The sequence below is a fragment of the Drosophila miranda genome (assembly GCF_003369915.1).
Source record: "Drosophila miranda strain MSH22 chromosome Y unlocalized genomic scaffold, D.miranda_PacBio2.1 Contig_Y2_pilon, whole genome shotgun sequence".
Classification (NCBI taxonomy): domain Eukaryota; kingdom Metazoa; phylum Arthropoda; class Insecta; order Diptera; family Drosophilidae; genus Drosophila; species Drosophila miranda.
The window spans coordinates 15433522-15451501 of record NW_022881614.1 but is presented as its reverse complement, the minus strand read 5'-3'; the positions used below and the strand labels follow the sequence as shown (position 1 = coordinate 15451501).

Sequence of the window (17980 nt, the reverse complement as noted above, 5' to 3'; positions counted from 1 at the left end):
TACGAGTATACGGCGGTTGTCATCTTCCCTGGGGGCACACATATCTCTGTCGTCTGCGCTCGTTGAGCAGGCTAAAAAGCTCATAAACTTAAACGCCAGAAATTATTTTGAGTAAAATGCAATTGTCTGTCGGGAGATGGGGATGCTCTTCGAATGCCCAAACTTGTACAGTACACCGCTGTGGAAAAACGTTTAATTTGGACATTGCGTAGGAGGGAACGGTCGCGGTTTCCACAAGGAAATGGGGCGCCCAGGTTTTAATTTCGTAAGATTCGTATACTCGTATGCATTGTGACCTAGAAAATTGGCCAGCGCGTTGACAGTGCAAGCCATTTCATAAGTCGGAGCTGAAATTGGCAATAAAATTGGATCGATTTTCACAATCGTCTGCCGTGTTATAACCGATTTTGGCATCGGGCCATAAAATTGACATTTGGCCTATTAAATTCCATTTTGAAAATGGCAAAGGCTTTTACGTTTCGTTGCTGGATGGCTTGGTGACTAATTGCTGGTGACTAATTCGATTCATTCGATTCGACGGGATGGATATTCATAGACAGACGCTTCCTCATTGCAGCAGCTAGCCAGCAGCCGCTCACTTCATTTAATCGATCAGTCTATCAGTCGATCGATCGATCGATCAGTTAGTTAGTTAGTTGGGCTTTCAGTTAGTTTGATAATGCCCCAGCTTAACGGCAGACCCCAGTGGCACTTGGGAGAAGACCGACTACCGAAGAGAGGCTTCCTGAAAAACCAATTCAAAAGTGAATCCAACCCGAGCTAAAGGCCAAACGGAACCGATCTGTCTCGGACAATCAAAGTGCAATCATCTCGTTGAAGTGGCACAAGCTAAAAGGTGTACGGATCCCCCCGAAATAGTTGCGGATATGATGGTTTTGCTGCTGCTGCTGGTGGAATTTTTGGGGGAACCAAACCAAAAAAATATTCATTAAAATTTAAAGAAATGAGCGTTCGCCGCAACGAAAATGAAAGTAAAATTAATTTTTTTCTTTCTGTTTTTCAAGAGGCGCCCAGCTTGTGGGATTCGCCAGCGGCATCGGGATCGGCATCGCTCGCTTCTTTGGCCATTTTTTGGCGATGATGTCAACATAATTTCTCCACCTACACAGCGGGCTGAGCAACCTCTCTCTCTCTCTCTCTCTATCTCCTCTGACCCCTTGTCGTCGCCGCCTGATTGTGGACTTTAATTTAAGGCGAGCACGCGCTTACAAAAGACCTGGCGGACGGCTCGACCCCATGTTCGTGTCTTCAGTCTTTTGTTTTTGAAAGCCAGGAATCGGCCACAGAAGAGCTTTAAACCCTCTCATTTCCATGAGAAAAGTATTCTGAGCATAATTTAGGTGGCAGGCGGAAAATGATTCAAGATCCCCAACCTCAACAAGAGCTGTATTTGTTGTATCTGTCTCTGAAAGAAATGAAATGCATCAAATGATGATTATGGCCATGCTATATTATTGTAAAGAAAGGATAATCAAATGAGAAAACCAATAAGATGGGGGGAAAATAGCAAAGCAACAATAGCCTACAGGTTCCGAGGTCCAGCAGTGCGTATACATAATGCTTATTTCGAGCATCGGCTCCAGCATCGGCGGTCTCAGATATCAGACATCAGGCATTCGGATTTGTTGCTTTAACATTTGATTGTTTTTTATTCGACTGCCACGCTGCCATCATCACATTGCGCGTCATAATATACATAATTTCTTAATTGCTTGGGGTCAGCTCTGGCTGTGGCTGTGGCTGGTTTGGACGTTGGCGTTGGCTGCGCGAATGCCGGGCCAAGACGTGCTGAGGTGTCCGCCGTGCCTCCTCTTCTGGTTGTTTTCCTCTTGTGGTTTTTTGGGGCGCCTCGCTGCGGCAGCTGGCAGAAAGCACAGCATGAGATTTCGTCAAATAATCATAATTTTTGCGCGAACGCGTGACGCGTATGATGATCTGCAGTTTCGTCTCCGGCTCCATCTTCCTGCATCTGCATACACATACACACACACAGTAATGAAAGTTGGGCCTGAAGTGTAGTGTAATTACTGTACAGTACAGCTGTGTACCGGACGGAATAGCTGGTCGAACTCAATTTTACACACAGATGGGGGGGATACTACAGTCCGTACTATGTGCAGCTGTAAAAGCGAACGCAACTCTCATTTGAATTGATGGGGGGAACATATACGACGACTAGGCACTGGCACTCCATGGTGGGTCATAATAGTTTTTGCTAGCTTACCGAAATCTAACATCCATAAGTCACCCTAAGGACTATCGCCTAAAGCCCTTTCCCAAGCATCTTAATTTGACCAGACTGTTTACCATTAACAAAGGAATAATGATCCCCCCCACACACACACACAATACATATGATAAAAACTATTCACATGCGATTCCGCCTTTTTGTGCCACTCTTGGGTCTCCACTTGGACTCCAGCTTAAGTTGAATTCCGTTTATATTTTCTCGCTCGTTCGCTGTTCGATGCTTCTGTGGACAAGATCAATGTTAAAATATTTGGCTCCGCTGAATGTGCCTGATGAATATGTAAACTAAATTCGCATGTAACACTTACCAGCACGTACACATGCAAAAACACTATATGGATATCTTGTTTGGGTTAATGTTTAAAGTTAATGTCTTAAGTCTTTATACTCTTGGTGAGGGTATTGTGGATACTATAAGATCAGAATTGTACAGAACTTTCAGGGAAGATTTTATGAATCAGGGTTAATCAGTTAATCTTTGGACTGGGTGATTTATAGCTAATATGCTCGGCCATGAACCTCTTTGGAGGATTTATTGACTGTTGCCTGTCAGGGTACACGCTGTCTCGGCGTTCCTCATTTCAGCTTTATTGCTTGCATAAAAGCAGTGAGTAAATCAAAGAGAAATACCTGGATGATGGCCTTTCACTCAACTCCGTTTCGAAACTGGCAGCCGTGCCATGTCAAAGTTGGACTCACACACGAGCCGTGTGCAGTGGCTATGGCTGTAGCTGCAACTGGAAATGATTCAATTTCACGGCCATTCATTCCGCTAGGAGTACGCGCAGCCACCGCCATTTGGCGCAATTAGCAAACAGCAGGCAGGGGCGGCACGCAATGCATTCAGTTGTCACACCCGCAGACGCCCACAGACAAAAAGGAAATCCATTTGTGGGAAAAGGCAACCGCCCAGCTAAACGAGGAACGCCCGCTATCAGGCGGCTATCAGGGGGGGATTGTGGGAGGCAGGGCTCCGCCGACCTTGCAGCGACTACGGCTTCTCCACGATTGCTCCACAATTTGATGGGCTTGGACTTTGTCGTGGCTAATGACCGCATGAAGTCGGACACTGAGACTTGGGCCCAGAATCGCTGACCTTTCGCCAGCCGTGCATTGTCGACGACTTGTCGCGCAGCAACTGAAGCGAAGCGCAGGCCCCTCTAGCTACAGCTCCAGCTCCAAGTCCGGTATGGCAGAGATCCAGCCTAGTCGATGCAGCCATACCCTAACCCTAACCCCTGACAGCGGAAATCTCCTTACTGGCGGTGAGAAAGTGTGCTTGCCTAGCGACAATCGCTGCAAGAGTGGCTCGGATGTGGATGTGGACGCAATCAAGCAGCGAACGCACAGCGGGGGAACGGCTTAGCTCTCGGGTTGCTTCGGATTGCGAGACTTCAACTCCACCAAAGCAGATTTTCGAGGGCTCTTGGTCTGGAGGTTGGAACGGCACCACCTCCGCCCTGCACTGCCACAGGTTGCCAGCCAACAGCCGGAACAGATTATACGGCTGACTGGCAGTACATTGGGAAATTCTTCCAATCTCTGTGCAACTTTAGGTAAAACTAACTTTTTAGCAATTTTATGCAAATTGTTCTTAAGCAATAAATGCAATTTGCAAAAGAAATAACATTGAACGAACCTATTTAAAAAAATGAGTGCGCGCTAAACATTTGAATCGTGAATTTTACGCGCCTTAACACTGCAATATTTGTTTCACTCTCACACACGTTTTCTCCTCTTATACAACTGCCTGCGTAATAATGTGAGTGCAAGCGAGATAAAAAAAACTTTGCGAACTAGTTCCAGAATTTCTGGTTCCTTGACAGTTTCCAGTACTGCAAAACGTTCGTTTTAATTTGAATTCAAATTTAAATTAATTTTAATCATTAATATTTTGGATTAAATTAATATTTCAATCAAAGAGAGCAACAGAATGAAGCATTTCGAACAATTTCTGAAAATAAAAAGCACATCAATGTGATAGACACATAAACCAAAACCAGTTGACTTACTTTTCTTCGTGGAGGTCCAACCAATTTTAGCATTTGCCTGCCGGTTGTGATTCTTTAGCCAATCAAAAACAGGCTGATAGAACTCCAGAAGTGCTAGGCTGCTGAGGCTGGCGTTATTAGGCAATATTTTGCCCACAACTTCCTTCCAGGGCCTTGTAGAGCCCAAAGACATCATTGATCTGGAAAAATAAATCTGGATAAATTCACGGTTTGATTATAAAAAGAAAGAAGACCATGCCTTAAATCATTTCCCACTGCATTGTTGCCATAGAAATCGCAATTGTGGAGCTGTCCCCTGTGATGGATCTTCTGGCAGAAGGCGCGATAGAACTGATAGCACAGTATCTCGGAGATGAATTGCCTGCAACCGAAGCAAAGAATTGAATAACTTTCTAAGAATATTATCGACTAGAGTGGAACGCCACTCACTGAGTCTGGAAATTTTGATCGATGTTCACATAGAACTTGTAGTGGAAGTCGATTACTCCCTCCGTGCGGTCCGATGGTGGCTCAATGCCCGCATGAAGTTCCAGCAGACGCCAGTAGTGCCTGTTGACGGTGTCCATGTCCACGGTATCGTTCAGCAGATCATGCATCACCTTGGTGTGCACATAGTACAGGGGAATGTTGAGAACCGTGTGGATACTCTAATCAGGAGAAGGATTCTTTGATTAGTGGAAAAATCAAGAAACTGAAACTAGGCGACTCACCATTCGTAAAAGTCGATTCATCAGAGCCTTTTCGGTGAACTGCACACCCTTTGAGAGTCCGCGTCCGGTCAGATGAGCGGGCGACGAGGCAGAAAGGACGACCGCCTCACCCACAGGGAACTCCAAATTGAAGGCCTTGAAATAGTACGAGGGAAGCTGGCTCTTCTGGTTAGCGTAGTAAACGCGGGCCATGTGGCTGTGGTATTGCATCAGTTTCCTAAAGCTGACCTTCTCGCAGTACATGAGATATACGTGCGGTGTCAGGTCGAAGATGGACAGTCGTCGTCCGGCTTGTCTTCGTTCGGCTCTTTTATCTGATTCTTTTGAAAGTCGGCGGACAGTGGTTCAAAGCCCAGCGATGTATAGAAGCTCTCGGACTCATTAATCAGCGCCTTGGCACTCAGATGCTTCACAAAGTCATCGTACTGCGGCAGCTCCGAGCGCGGAAAGTAGTCTTCCAGCACACTGTCCGCACCCCAGGCCTGCTCAAGTACCTGCTGAAATAGATGATCGGGTATGGGTCCATTGGGATCGATTACATCCGATCCGTACTTCTTAAACAGCTCCTGGCGGACAACGGAGTGTAGCTGCTGGTAAAAGGGCTCCAGCTCCACCATCGCCTGCTCCATCTGCTGCAGCGTTTCGTGGCTGTCGAAGCGATACCAGAGCTTATGTACAGGCACCTCCAGAATCCTGGCCGCCATCTGATACGACTGCACGATGGTGTAGAAGTTTAGCGAGGCCCAGAGCTGGTTCTTCTCGCGTCACGTCTCCCAATAGTATTTTAATTCGTCGGAGTCCTTGCTCTGCTACACGATCTTTTGTATGTCCGGGTGGGAGGCAATGGGACTGTCGTCCTCATCGGGCATTTTGGCCCCGCCCAGATACGGCTCAATGTCCTTGTCCGTTGATAGGGTCTGCAGGGCCACCAGGTTCATCTGCACCGAGTAGTCGTCCCTGAGCACAAATAGATCGCCAACGCTGCGCAATTCCTGAAGAGCATGCTTCGACTCTACGCTTTGGACTCTGCTCAGGTCGAAGCCGCTGGCCTGGCGCGAAATGCTGACCAGCTCGTCGGCAATCCTCTTCACATTTGTCAGCTTGCTGAATAGGGCCTCGAAGTCGTCCTCATTGTTGGCCGAGTAAGTCTCAGCGGCTATTTCATCGTAAAACTTGTAGTAGCGCGCACTCGACTGATCAATAAACGTTTTGGCCTCGAGGTCATAGTTGGCAGCAGCGGATGAGTGCTGAAATGGTGCGGAGAGTTTGATGGTGGATTGGGAATCACAGATTAGGCACTTTGTGAGATGTTTGGTGGCGCACTTACGCCTATGGCTGCTATCAGCAGCAGGGATAGACACTGGAGAATCATCTCCGGAGGTGGAATCAGTTTAACTTTCGCACTTGACGCCGGATCCGCTGGAACAGAACTGAGCCGCCCATTCGCATGGGTCAAACATTTAAAGCTTTTCTGAAACTGAAGCAGAGGCTGAGGCTGATAAGCGCAACCAGAGGCCACCGCAATAATCGTAATTGAGAACAAAAGTAGCTTTGTGGAATGCCATGATGTCTTGTTTATTCTGGGGCTAGTAGCTCAATAAAGATGCAATAGATTGCTAAAAGTAATAAGAGAACGAGAATATCTAGTGATGTGCAAGGCCGTCGTCAGGGTGGATGTGGATCAGTGCAGAGCGGGGCAGGAGCGGCTCATTCAGCGGTGTAACGAACTTGGCAGGTGTCGGGGAGTGAGAGAAGGGGGCACGCAGATATTCCCGGCTGGGAGGCTCGTCGGCTAGTTGGGGTGGTGATCTTGCCCTCCTCTCACTTAATGCCTATTCTCATTATTACAAGGTTATAATCTCTGCGTGCTACGACGAGAGTTAATTTGGACCTAAAATGAACACATAACTCAACACATAATTGGCTCTTTCTTCGACCTGTCCCCGAACGCTTTTCCTCGCCTCAAATCTCGTTGAAGCGGATTGACCCTCCCTTCCTTGGCCATCCCTAGGTCGCAATTTTCACGGAATGACCCCTCTGCGTTCTCATGGGGCTCTCAGGGGCATCTGGCTAGCCGAAGGCAAACAAAAACTATATTCTAGAACATTATACAATTTATTGAATCCTACATAAACAAATTTCTAAACTAAAACTAAACCTAACCCAAAAATAGGTACGCATAAAACAGATAAAATAGATGGAATTTCAAAATGACTTAATAATAGTGATAAATAAAATGAATAATTATTTCACATATAAAAAGATTAACAACGGCCAAACCGAAAGGGGGGAAGAAATAGACACAGTAAGGGGGGAAGCATATAAAGTATTTGTCCCTCTCTTCTTTACTTTTTCAGTGGGACTCGAGTCAAATCGTTTGAGTTGAGTCTTTTACATTTATCTTTCACACTCACCCGCGGATCCGCATGTCCACCGACGAAAGCGCTTTCCGGAGGAGAATCGGACCTGGAACGAGAACTCCGATAGGGAGTGGCATAAAGCACAAAAAAAAACTCACTCACAAATTCCCCACTTTCCTCTCTCCACACTTACTTTGAGCGACTCATTACATTCGAAAAAAAACTTTCTCGCCCCTTTTCTTTTTCTCGTTCGCGCCGCCCCTTGCCGACTGCCGATGTCTTTCTCCCAAAAAAAACTAACAAAAAAAATTATTTAAATTAATATAAAACACTCGACAATACACATATTATTTCTTTTCAAATTTCTGCCTTCCCGATCTCTTCCCGACCTTCCGCAATCGGACTGTCTCCGACTATCACTCGCGACGCCACTCGAAATCTCAGACTGTTCTTGGTCGCGCTCAGTCTGCGCTATGTAGCCCTCCCTTGGCTCGCTCTCCAACCAGAAGATTGAGTTTTTTTTTCTTCCAAAAACCACTCAACTCCCGCTAGCGTCGTTGGTGCCCAGGTGCTTGGGCCTGTAAATTTTCCACTGCAGCTTCGGCTGCTCCTCTGGACCCCTTTTGCGTCCCTCGGCCGATCGATCTCCTCGACGCCTCGGCGTCTTTGGATCCGTGAAGCTGAACCGGGTCGGTATTGTAATGAAAATACGGCGACACGGCGTTCCTCTTCTGCCGTATAAACTGTGCCAATAGCCGGTCCTATGCGGATGAAATCATCTAACTAGTTTGACCAATTACTTTCTCCCCTTCTCCATCTTACCTAGCTTGGAAAAACTAACGCCGGATTAACTCGAGACTTTCTCGTTTCTGAAGCACTTAGATAAAAATATATTTTTTTTTCTGATAAAAGAAAACGAATGCTCGGATCGAGCGCCAAAACGGGAAGAGACCGAAGCCAAGCCTCTCAACATGCTAGAACTTTCGGGCCCTCTCATAGAACAAGGGAAATGCCAGAGAATGTTGACAATCTGGGCTGTTAAATCTATCACCCTTTCCTATGCCCCTTTTCGTGACCACCCAAACCTAGCCCATAGAGGGTGTATGCTCTGCCACGGCCATTACGGTGCCGACCACTAGATGGCGCTGCGAACTAGCTCTCTCGGCTGATCCAAGCGTTACAAATACCCCACGCCGAAGATCTGACTTAGTGGTATCACACAAGTCGGATCCAAACTGCGCGGATCAGCTATTGTTTTAAGTCTTTCGCGTGGTATCGCCCAATAGACCGTCCTTGCAGATCCTCTAATTCATAATAAGCATTCCCTATCTTCTTGCGTATTCTGGCCTTCACATATGCTGGGCCCAGTTTGGCACTATAGCCAGCCTGGAAGTTACTCTGCTTGAAGTTCTTTCTGAACACCTCTTGGCCCACTTGATACGAAATCTCCCTTGATCTCAAATTGTAAATCCGTTCGTTTTTCGCCCTTTGCTTCTCCATTATCGTTAAAGCCTTGCTACGTACCAACTCTAACGAATCCTCCTTGGAAAACACTAGGGATTTATCCTCCAACAATCGAAGAGCTCTCAGAATTTTGTATGTTTCCCCGGAGCTAACGAACTGTTGCCCAAATACCATATAATACGGCGAAGTTCCGAGGCTGGAATGGACCGCGGTTCGCAATGCGCAACAAATACTGCTCAGCTCCTCGTCCCAGTTTTTCTGATCTGCCCTCACGTATGAGCGAATGGCGGCAATTACAGACCGGTTTACTCGCTCTGACGCATTCGACTGCGGAGAGTATACTGCTGTGGCCGTATGTGCTATCTTGTGCGCCTTGAGAAACTTCTGGAAGACTTCCGACTTAAATTGAGAGCCATTGTCCGATACGATGATCTCCGGAAAGCCAAAAGTATGAAACAGATCTTGCTGCAGATACTTGATCAGAAGATCAGCCGTTAGTTTTTTAACAGCTTTCAGAAAGACGAACTTTGAATAGTGATCTAACACTATAAATATACCAATGTTCCCACTTTTTGAGCGTGGATACGGGCCTAGAAAGTCGACGTATAGCTTTTGGAAAAACCTCTGCGACTCAGGTGCCACTCCCATCGGGGGTCGATGGACAGAGTTCGGTGCTTTAGTAGATTTGCACGTGTCGCACGCGAGTACATATGCTTTTACATCTTTGACTAAACTTGGCCAATAGAGAAACTGTCGCACTCGCTCTAAAGTCTTATGAACTCTTCCATGCGATGCTAAGGGATGGTCGTGAGCATTGGCTAATACCTCTGGAATAAGACTCTGTGGGATCCATAACTTCCAGATAAAATTATCATGAAGAGTACTCCCTGTGGCGAAATCACACTTCCTGTACACAAGACCTTCGACCACCCTCAGATCCGGCAGGTTAACGTCATTGGCTTTTATTCTGCTTGCCAGTTCTAAATACTCGGCGGACTTAAAAGCTGGGGACTCGAGATCAACTGCTTGACCATAACCAAAATCCACGGCCGCCAAATCTTCTTCATTGACTCTGGACAAGGCATCGGGTACAACATTTAAACGACCACTCCGGTGTTCAATTTTGAAGTTAAAGCCCTGTAACTTTAATGCCCATCGGGCTAGCCGCGAATGTAGATCCGTCTGAGTCATGAGCCATTTCAGAGATGCATGATCGGCGATAACCGTAAAATCATGTCCTTCAATGTAGGCTCTGAAACGGTTGATGCAAACGATTGCCGCCAGACACTCTTGCTCGGTCACAGAATAATTTCTTTGCGCCTTATTAAGTTTTTTCGACACAAAAGCTATCGGAAATTCGTCTCCCTCTGGAGTCTTTTGAACCAAGACGCCTCCAGCTCCTGATTTGCTGGCATCGCAATGCACAAAGAACGGCTGGTTGAAATCCGGACTGCAAGAACTGGCGTAGATCACAACAGTTTTTTAAGTTCCTCGAACGCTGTACGTCCTTCTGGTGTCATGACAAATCTGCACTTAGGTTTCAGCAAGTCAGTGAGAGGGGAAGCTATCGACGCAAAATTTTCTATAAATTAACGATACCATCAAACCATTCCAAGGAATCTCCGTAAGGCTTTCAGAGAGTTCGGTACTGGAAAGTCTATCATGGCCGAAATTTTCCCGGGATCCGTTCGAATGACACCCTCCCCGACGATATGACCAAGATACTTCACCGAACGCATACAGAATTTGCTCTTTTCCACGTTAAGCGTTAATCCGGCCAATCGAACATGCTGCGCTACAACTCTCAATACCTTTAGATGCGACTCAAAGCTATCGAAAAAAATTAACAAGTCATCCAAGTAGACGAAGACTTCATTGCAAAGTTCCGCCGGGATCACCTTGTCCATCAATCTGGTCACGGTTTGCGACGCGTTGGTGAGACCGAACGGCATGACCTTGAACTGATATAGAGGTTTACCCGGAATTGTGAAAGCAGTTTTGTCCCGAGACTCCGGATCCAAGGGTATCTGCCAATAGGCATCCTTGAGATCCAGACTCGAGATGAACATTGCTCTGGGGAGGCGACTTAGTATACCGTCTATTTGCGGCAACGGATAGGCATCCTTTCGTGTAACGGCATTGACCTTCCGGCTGTCTAGGCAAAGTCTAACCTTTCCCGGTTTCTGGACTAGCACAACTGGAGAGGACCAGGCGCTATCAGATTCCTCAATAACTCCTAATTTGAGCATCCTGTCCACTTCTGCATACAGCAATTTCTCCACTGCTGGTGACACGGGAAAATGCCGTTGTTTTACGGGCTTGGCATCTCCTGCATCGATCGAGTGCGACAAAACCGATGTTCTACCCAAACCAGAGACTGCAAAGGATGGAAATCCCGACACAACCTTCTGCAAATCCTCTTTCTGGCTTGGAGTTAGTTCATGCGATTCCTGACAAATTTCTGCTACCTGCATCTCCGGAGGTAATAAATTGAACGTGGAGCAAAAATCGATTCCTAGATATAAGTCCTGACTAAGCGACGGAATGATATGTAGTTCCAAGTCCTTCACAACCTTATCATAGGTGACTGGAGTTCTCAATCGTCCCAGAACCTCCTGCCGCTTGCCAGCTGCAGTATGAGCAAAGGAGATTCCCCGTTTAAATGGAATCCTACTGGTGATTATTTGTTTAGCCAAATTCCCACCAACTACACTCATCGCTGCCCCCGTATCTAACAACCCAAGCACTGGCCGCTCAAAAATGTTTACCTCTGCGTACGGACGTTTATCTAGCTCTTTGTACCTAATCGCATTTATTGATTTAGCTGCCTTCCAAAATGATCTCATCCGTTTGGAGTGTCTTGAATTGGATTTACGACGGAACAGTGTTTCTGCAGCCTCTGCATCTGAATGAGAATTAATGAAATTGTGCCATAAATTTGTTGTTACACTACTGACGGACTGGACTGGAATGGTTGTATCTATAACTGCCTGGTGTTGCTTTTCTACTGGCTGGCGTCTGGGTTCGCGGATTTTTTGCGACGCACACTTTGAAGCTGACGAGGCTGTGTGCTCGCCCTGCCGTTTTTTTTCTGACATTTTTCACAAGCTGGTTTGTAAATGTTTGGAATGCCACACCCATAGCAAAAGATCTTGCGTTTGGATTCGCAATCCTGGTACCGATGTCCTTCCTTACGGCAGTTCCAACATACCAAGGCCAACGATCCTATTTCGCCTTCCCCCTCCCCTTCGGAAAACTCCGTTGCGTCATCAGACATGTGCTCCTCCCCCAACTCAGCCACTTGCCTACGGAAAGGGACACTCTTTTGATAACCATAATTCCGTCTCACGTCATCCAGGAAACTCTCTCTTCGTCTGCATATTTCCCTGAGCTCCCCAACCGAAGTTATGTTTATATTGAGCAACTCGTGCCTTACTTCGGGCCTCAAATTCCTTCGCAGTATGTCTACCACAGACTTTTCTGACAAGGGAGACTCTAAACTATCCATTAGCTGAACTATGGCGTCATAAAAAGCATCGAACCCTTCCTTTTCTTTTTGCTTCCGGTCCCTGATCGCTTCCCGAATGTCCACATCCGTGCGAGTGTCTCGGAACTGTTTTCTTAATGCCTGACAAAGCAAGTCCCATCGTACAACTACCACTGATTTATGAAACCTCCAAAGGAATTCACGAACCTTTCCGTCAAAGAGGATGCTAGCGTTGCTAGCGTTGCTTTCCAGCGTTGAATGGGTAAGAGCTTCTACTCTATAGATAAAATTATCAACGCTAATTCCTTCCGCATTCCCGCTAAATCGTAGCTTACAACCATTCATAATGTGTACGACCTTGTCCGGCCTTTGGGACAGGTCGGAAGCTAAACTTCTAGGAGTGTCTCTGACCTCTCTCTAAAATCCTGTCGATTCTCGGCCTCCGCCTGCTTCCTGACCCTGCGAACTATGGTCCTGAGCTAAGTTTCGAGTATGATGATCTCGGCCAGTCAGTTGAAGATGAGCAGCGACATTAGTTTGTATTATTTGCGCCATCTGCTCCGACAACTGGGATAAAAGGTCGTTTTGCATGGCCCGCACTGCTTGGGTAATCATGATCCCTATATTCCCGCTATCCACTGGAGCCGACCCTGGGTTATTAACGGTGCTCCCGCCGCTGGGGTGCCTGAAGCTTTTTCTTTGCCTCCTGCCTGCTGTTTGGCGGTTTGCATGCCCGAGCCCGATGCGCCGCCTTGCAAGTCAAAAGTGACTCTTCCACACCTAGGACATTTGGCATTTTCCCTCGAATATGGCACTATGCAAGCTTTATGAAATTCGTGGCCACACCTGGTCTTGTATAACTGCAGAGATCCAAACTCTTCTCCACACAGAATGCAGACGGACGGATCTACAGGTTCTCCCTCCATTATTAATACGTTCCCTTTATTTCCAACTGATAACTTCCGCTTACTCTGTCACTTACTATCAACGAGATTCAACGATTCGAGATTCAAAACAGCTGACCCGCTCAATTCCCTTCGGTACTTCAACTAGCCTTTCCTTCTTCAGCGCTCACCACTCTCTGCCGGTCAATTACCTATCTCAACTAAACTAGCTGTTCCGCGTTTTATCACCCTTGTTCTCTCCTAACACCTTCGTTTGTGACACTTTTTTTGTTTGCCGCTTGAGGAATTGAGACGCGTTTATAGTTAAAAACGAGGGGGAACGTTGTGAGTTGCTGCGGACACCGCAACTCTACAGTTATACCCGATACTTAGTCAGTATGGCTCTCCTCCGGCAGACGCCGCTAATATTGAACGACACGACAAAGAGTGCGTGCGAGAGAGACAGAAAATCAGTCTGAGCGTGACGTCGGGCGCTGCGTAGCCAGTGCAAATTGATTTGTTCCTTTTGGCTATAAAAATGATCTGATCTGATCCAGATTCAGCAATCTGATAGATATGGTCATTATCTATGATTCTGCGTTTTTAGTTTTCTCGAATGTGCAATATTGTGGATGCAACAGGTTTTCGTCCTTTGTGTGGGCGGAAGGGGGTGGGGCGAAATTTTGAGATATACGTTTTATAGTGAGATCTAACAGTAGTGCGGATACCGAATATGGTTACTCTAGCCTTAATAGTCGCTGAGATTTGTGGATGCCCCAGATTTTCGTCCTTTGCGTGGGCGGAAGGGGGTGTGGCGAAATTTGGACATGAAACGGTCAAGGTCCGATATCACAGGAGTGTGGATACCAAATTTGGTTGCTCTGGCCATTATAGGTTCTGAGATCCTTGAACTCATATTTTGCAATTGCCAAAGCCGACCATGAAACCTGTGTGTTAGAGAGAGACAAAGCGAAAAAGAATGAAATTGTTTTCTTGATTCTGGCTATAATAATAATTAGATCCAATTCAGATTCCGCAGTCTTAAAGATATGGTCATTCTCTACAATTCTACGTTTTTGGTTTTCTCATATCTTTAAAATTGTGGATGCCACAGATTTACGTCTTTTGTGGGCGGAAGTGGGCGGGGCGAAGTTTTGAAATATTTTTGTAGCAGTGACATATCACAGAAGTCTGGGTCCAAAACATCGTTGCTCTAGCTCCTATAGGCTTTGAGCACTAGGCGCTGAAGGGGACGGACAGACGGACGGACGGACAGACGGACAGACGGACAGACGGACAGACAGACAGACTGACATGGCTCAATCGACTCGGCTATTGATGCTGATCAAGAATATATATACTTTATGGGGTCGGAAACGATTCCTTCTGGACGTTACACACATCCACTTTTACCACAAATCTAATATACCCAAATACTCATTTTGAGTATCGGGTATAACGAGGGGGAACGTTGTGAGTTGCTGCGGACACCGCAACTCTACAGTTATACCCCATACTAAGTCAGTATGGCTCTCCTCCGGCAGACGCTGCTAATATTAAACGACACGACAAAGAGTGCGTGCGAGAGAGACAGAAAATCAGTCTGAGCGTGACGTCGGGCGCTGCGTATCCAGTGCAAATTGATTTGTTCCTTTTGGCTATAAAAATTATCTGATCTGGTCCAGATTCAGCAATCTGATAGATATGGTCATTATCTATGATTCTGCGTTTTTAGTTTTCTCAAATGTGCAATATTGTGGATGCAACAGATTTTCGTCCTTTGTAGGGGCGGAAGGGGGTGGGGCGAAATTTTGAGATATACGTTTTATAGTGAGATCTAACAGAAGTGCGGATACCGAATTTGGTTACTCTAGCCTTAATAGTCGCTGAGATTTGTGGATGCCCCAGATTTTCGTCCTTTGCGGGGGCGGAAGGGGGTGTGGCGAAATTTGGACATGAAACGGTCAAGGTCCGATATCACAGGAGTGTGGATAACAAATTTGGTTGCTCTGGCTCTTATACGTTCTGAGATCCTTGAACTCATATTTTGCAATTGGCAAAACCGACCATGAAACCTGTGTGTTAGAGAGAGACAGAGCGAGAAAGAATGAAATTGTTTTCTTGATTCTGGCTATAATAATTATACGATCTGGTTGAGATCTTACATTCTAAAACATATAGTCATCCTCTACGATTCTGCGTTTTTGGTTTTCTCGTATCTTTAAAAATGTGGATGCCACAGATTTTCGTCCTTTGTGGGGGCGGAAGTGGGCGGGGCGAAGTTTTGAAATATTTTTGTAGCAGTGACATATCACAGAAGTCTGGATCCAAAACATCGTTGCTCTAGCTCTTATAGTCTTTGAGCACTAGGCGCTGAAGGGGACGGACAGACGGACGGACGGACAGACGGACAGACGGACAGACAGACATGGCTCAATCGACTCGACTATTGATGCTGATCAAGAATATAAGTAGTTATTATATAGGCATTTTGCTATGGGACAGTGTTAGGTACACAAAGGAGGAATATAAATTATAGAGAAAGTAGAAAGGTTTAAGGGCATCGAATCCGTTTTTCAGGAAACACTTAAAAAATACCTCTAAACTATCACATTAGATTCATTGCAAAGGGATGACCTACCTGTTTGAGGGTTGTTTGAATCGCAACACGGGACCAATCGTAAAAACAGGTTCATTGACAGTAAGAGGGAGGAGAGAGAATATAAATGAGCGAAGGATCGATTTGAGAGGATTTTACATGGTTGAGAAACAGGATTGAGATCGAAGTTAGTTCACATTATCACCGATAGGTGGCGCCACCAAGTAGTAAAGGATAAGGGACGGTCATATTTTAGACTGAATTACCAAATTCGCAGCATGTTGCAGCAACATATGCTTAAGAATGTGCAGCTTGGCAGCATGCTGAATGTAAATGTGCATCATATTGCTATGTTATTACGTGATCATGTTAAATAAATACTTATAAGATATTTTATTAACATTGAGTTGGGAAACAATTTCTGCTATGTTATTAACTGGTCAAGTTAACTAAATACTTATAGGATATTTTATAAGTATAGAGGGTTGAATGGTAAGAGAACACAAATTAATGGAGATATATACAGGAGCACACAAAGAATAAAATTATAATAGGAAGACATAAAAATTAATTAAGCTACTTATATTAAATATACGGCCGTCCCTTATCCTTTACTACTTGGTGGCGCCACCTATCGGTGATAATGTGAACTAACTTCGATCTCAATCCTGTTTCTCAACCATGTAAAATCCTCTCAAATCGATCCTTCGCTCATTTATATTCTCTCTCCTCCCTCTTACTGTCAATGAACCTGTTTTTACGATTGGTCCCGTGTTGCGATTCAAACAACCCTCAAACAGGTAGGTCATCCCTTTGCAATGAATCTAATGTGATAGTTTAGAGGTATTTTTTAAGTGTTTCCTGAAAAACGGATTCGATGCCCTTGAACCTTTCTACTTTCTCTATAATTTATATTCCTCCTTTGTGTACCTAACACTGTCCCATAGCAAAATGCCTATATAATAACTACTCACAGCTAACAGCTAGTACATAAACTAGTAATCTTTCAACAACGATGGATGACCTTGAAATCATTTTTATCGATTCCCAACCGGAATCAACCATAAATCTGGACTCTCCGCCGAGCTCCGTAGACCTGTCCTTGATTTTTGGGATTAAGACCCAAACCTATCTCGAGAGCAACTTGACCTGGTTAAGTGACATTAAATGGGATGATGACGACGATGACCCAAGGAATGCAACGCCTAATAATGATAATCCATCATACATTTTCCCGGATGATGACAACATTTTCGATTTAGTAGATAATCAGGATGATGATAAAAGATCTCAACTCCAGGAACTACTTCGGGATAAAGATGATGATGACTTAATTGCTGCGGTAAAATTAGCTGAGGCGAAATTTTAATAATACGAATACATATTTATATAATAAGAATATTTTATGTATTTTTCTAAAAATAATATAAACATATGTATATAATAAATATAACACATTTAATCACTATTTATTTTAAATGTTTGCTGTTTTACTATTGATTGGTTGAATTTCACTTCCTCTTATTACAAGAGAATCATAGGATTCGTTTGAAACAGGTTTCTTCCAAGTGAGGATTACATAAAAAGAATAAGTGGATTTCAGGTAGAATACTGATGCTTTTGAATGAATTTATTGAGTCATTTTTACATCATATTATACTTAGTTGGTAAATTTATGTAAAGGTATTTATATTTAAAAACGCACAGATTATTTCATTTCTGAATATTTATTTTATATTTTTCGCTTTAATTCCATGTTATGCTTAAATAAAATATGCATATTGAAGTCAATTCTCAACCAAAACAGTTCAGTTCCTGGACATAAGTAACATCGATAAAATGATGATTTTGATTTTGAATAACTAAAGTTGTGGATTTTTAAGGTGTGTTTTTTCAGTTCATTGCGGGAACTAAAAGATGTTTTTAAATAGCACAACTCGCAATGAAATGTCCTCATTTCGAAGTAAAAGTGAACTAACCTATCTCAGTAACTTACAGTTCTTATATAGGAAGTGATCAGCATATAAACAAAAATTCTATGCATTTTGTTCTGTTTTATAATTTTGTCATGTTGACCATGTTGTCATGTTTGTCGTATATAAGACCAAAAATGTAAATATAATATTTGAACCAATATACAGCAGTACATCCATAATTCATCCCTTATTACTCAACCACCAATCAGACTTAAGA

The 17980-nt window shown here is 44.6% G+C and overlaps 1 protein-coding gene across 1 annotated transcript; it reads right to left on the bottom strand.

Annotated features, from left to right (window-relative positions):
- Nucleotides 1-4172: 4172 nt before the first annotated feature.
- LOC108158036 (angiotensin-converting enzyme) lies at nt 4173-16109 on the bottom strand. The gene is given in 8 exon segments (XM_033397827.1): nt 4173-4225; nt 4284-4462; nt 4522-4644; nt 4713-4930; nt 4994-5268; nt 5271-6240; nt 6321-6586; nt 16079-16109. Coding segments are annotated over 8 exon segments (2100 nt in total). The 3' UTR covers nt 4173-4187.
- Nucleotides 16110-17980: the final 1871 nt, after the last annotated feature.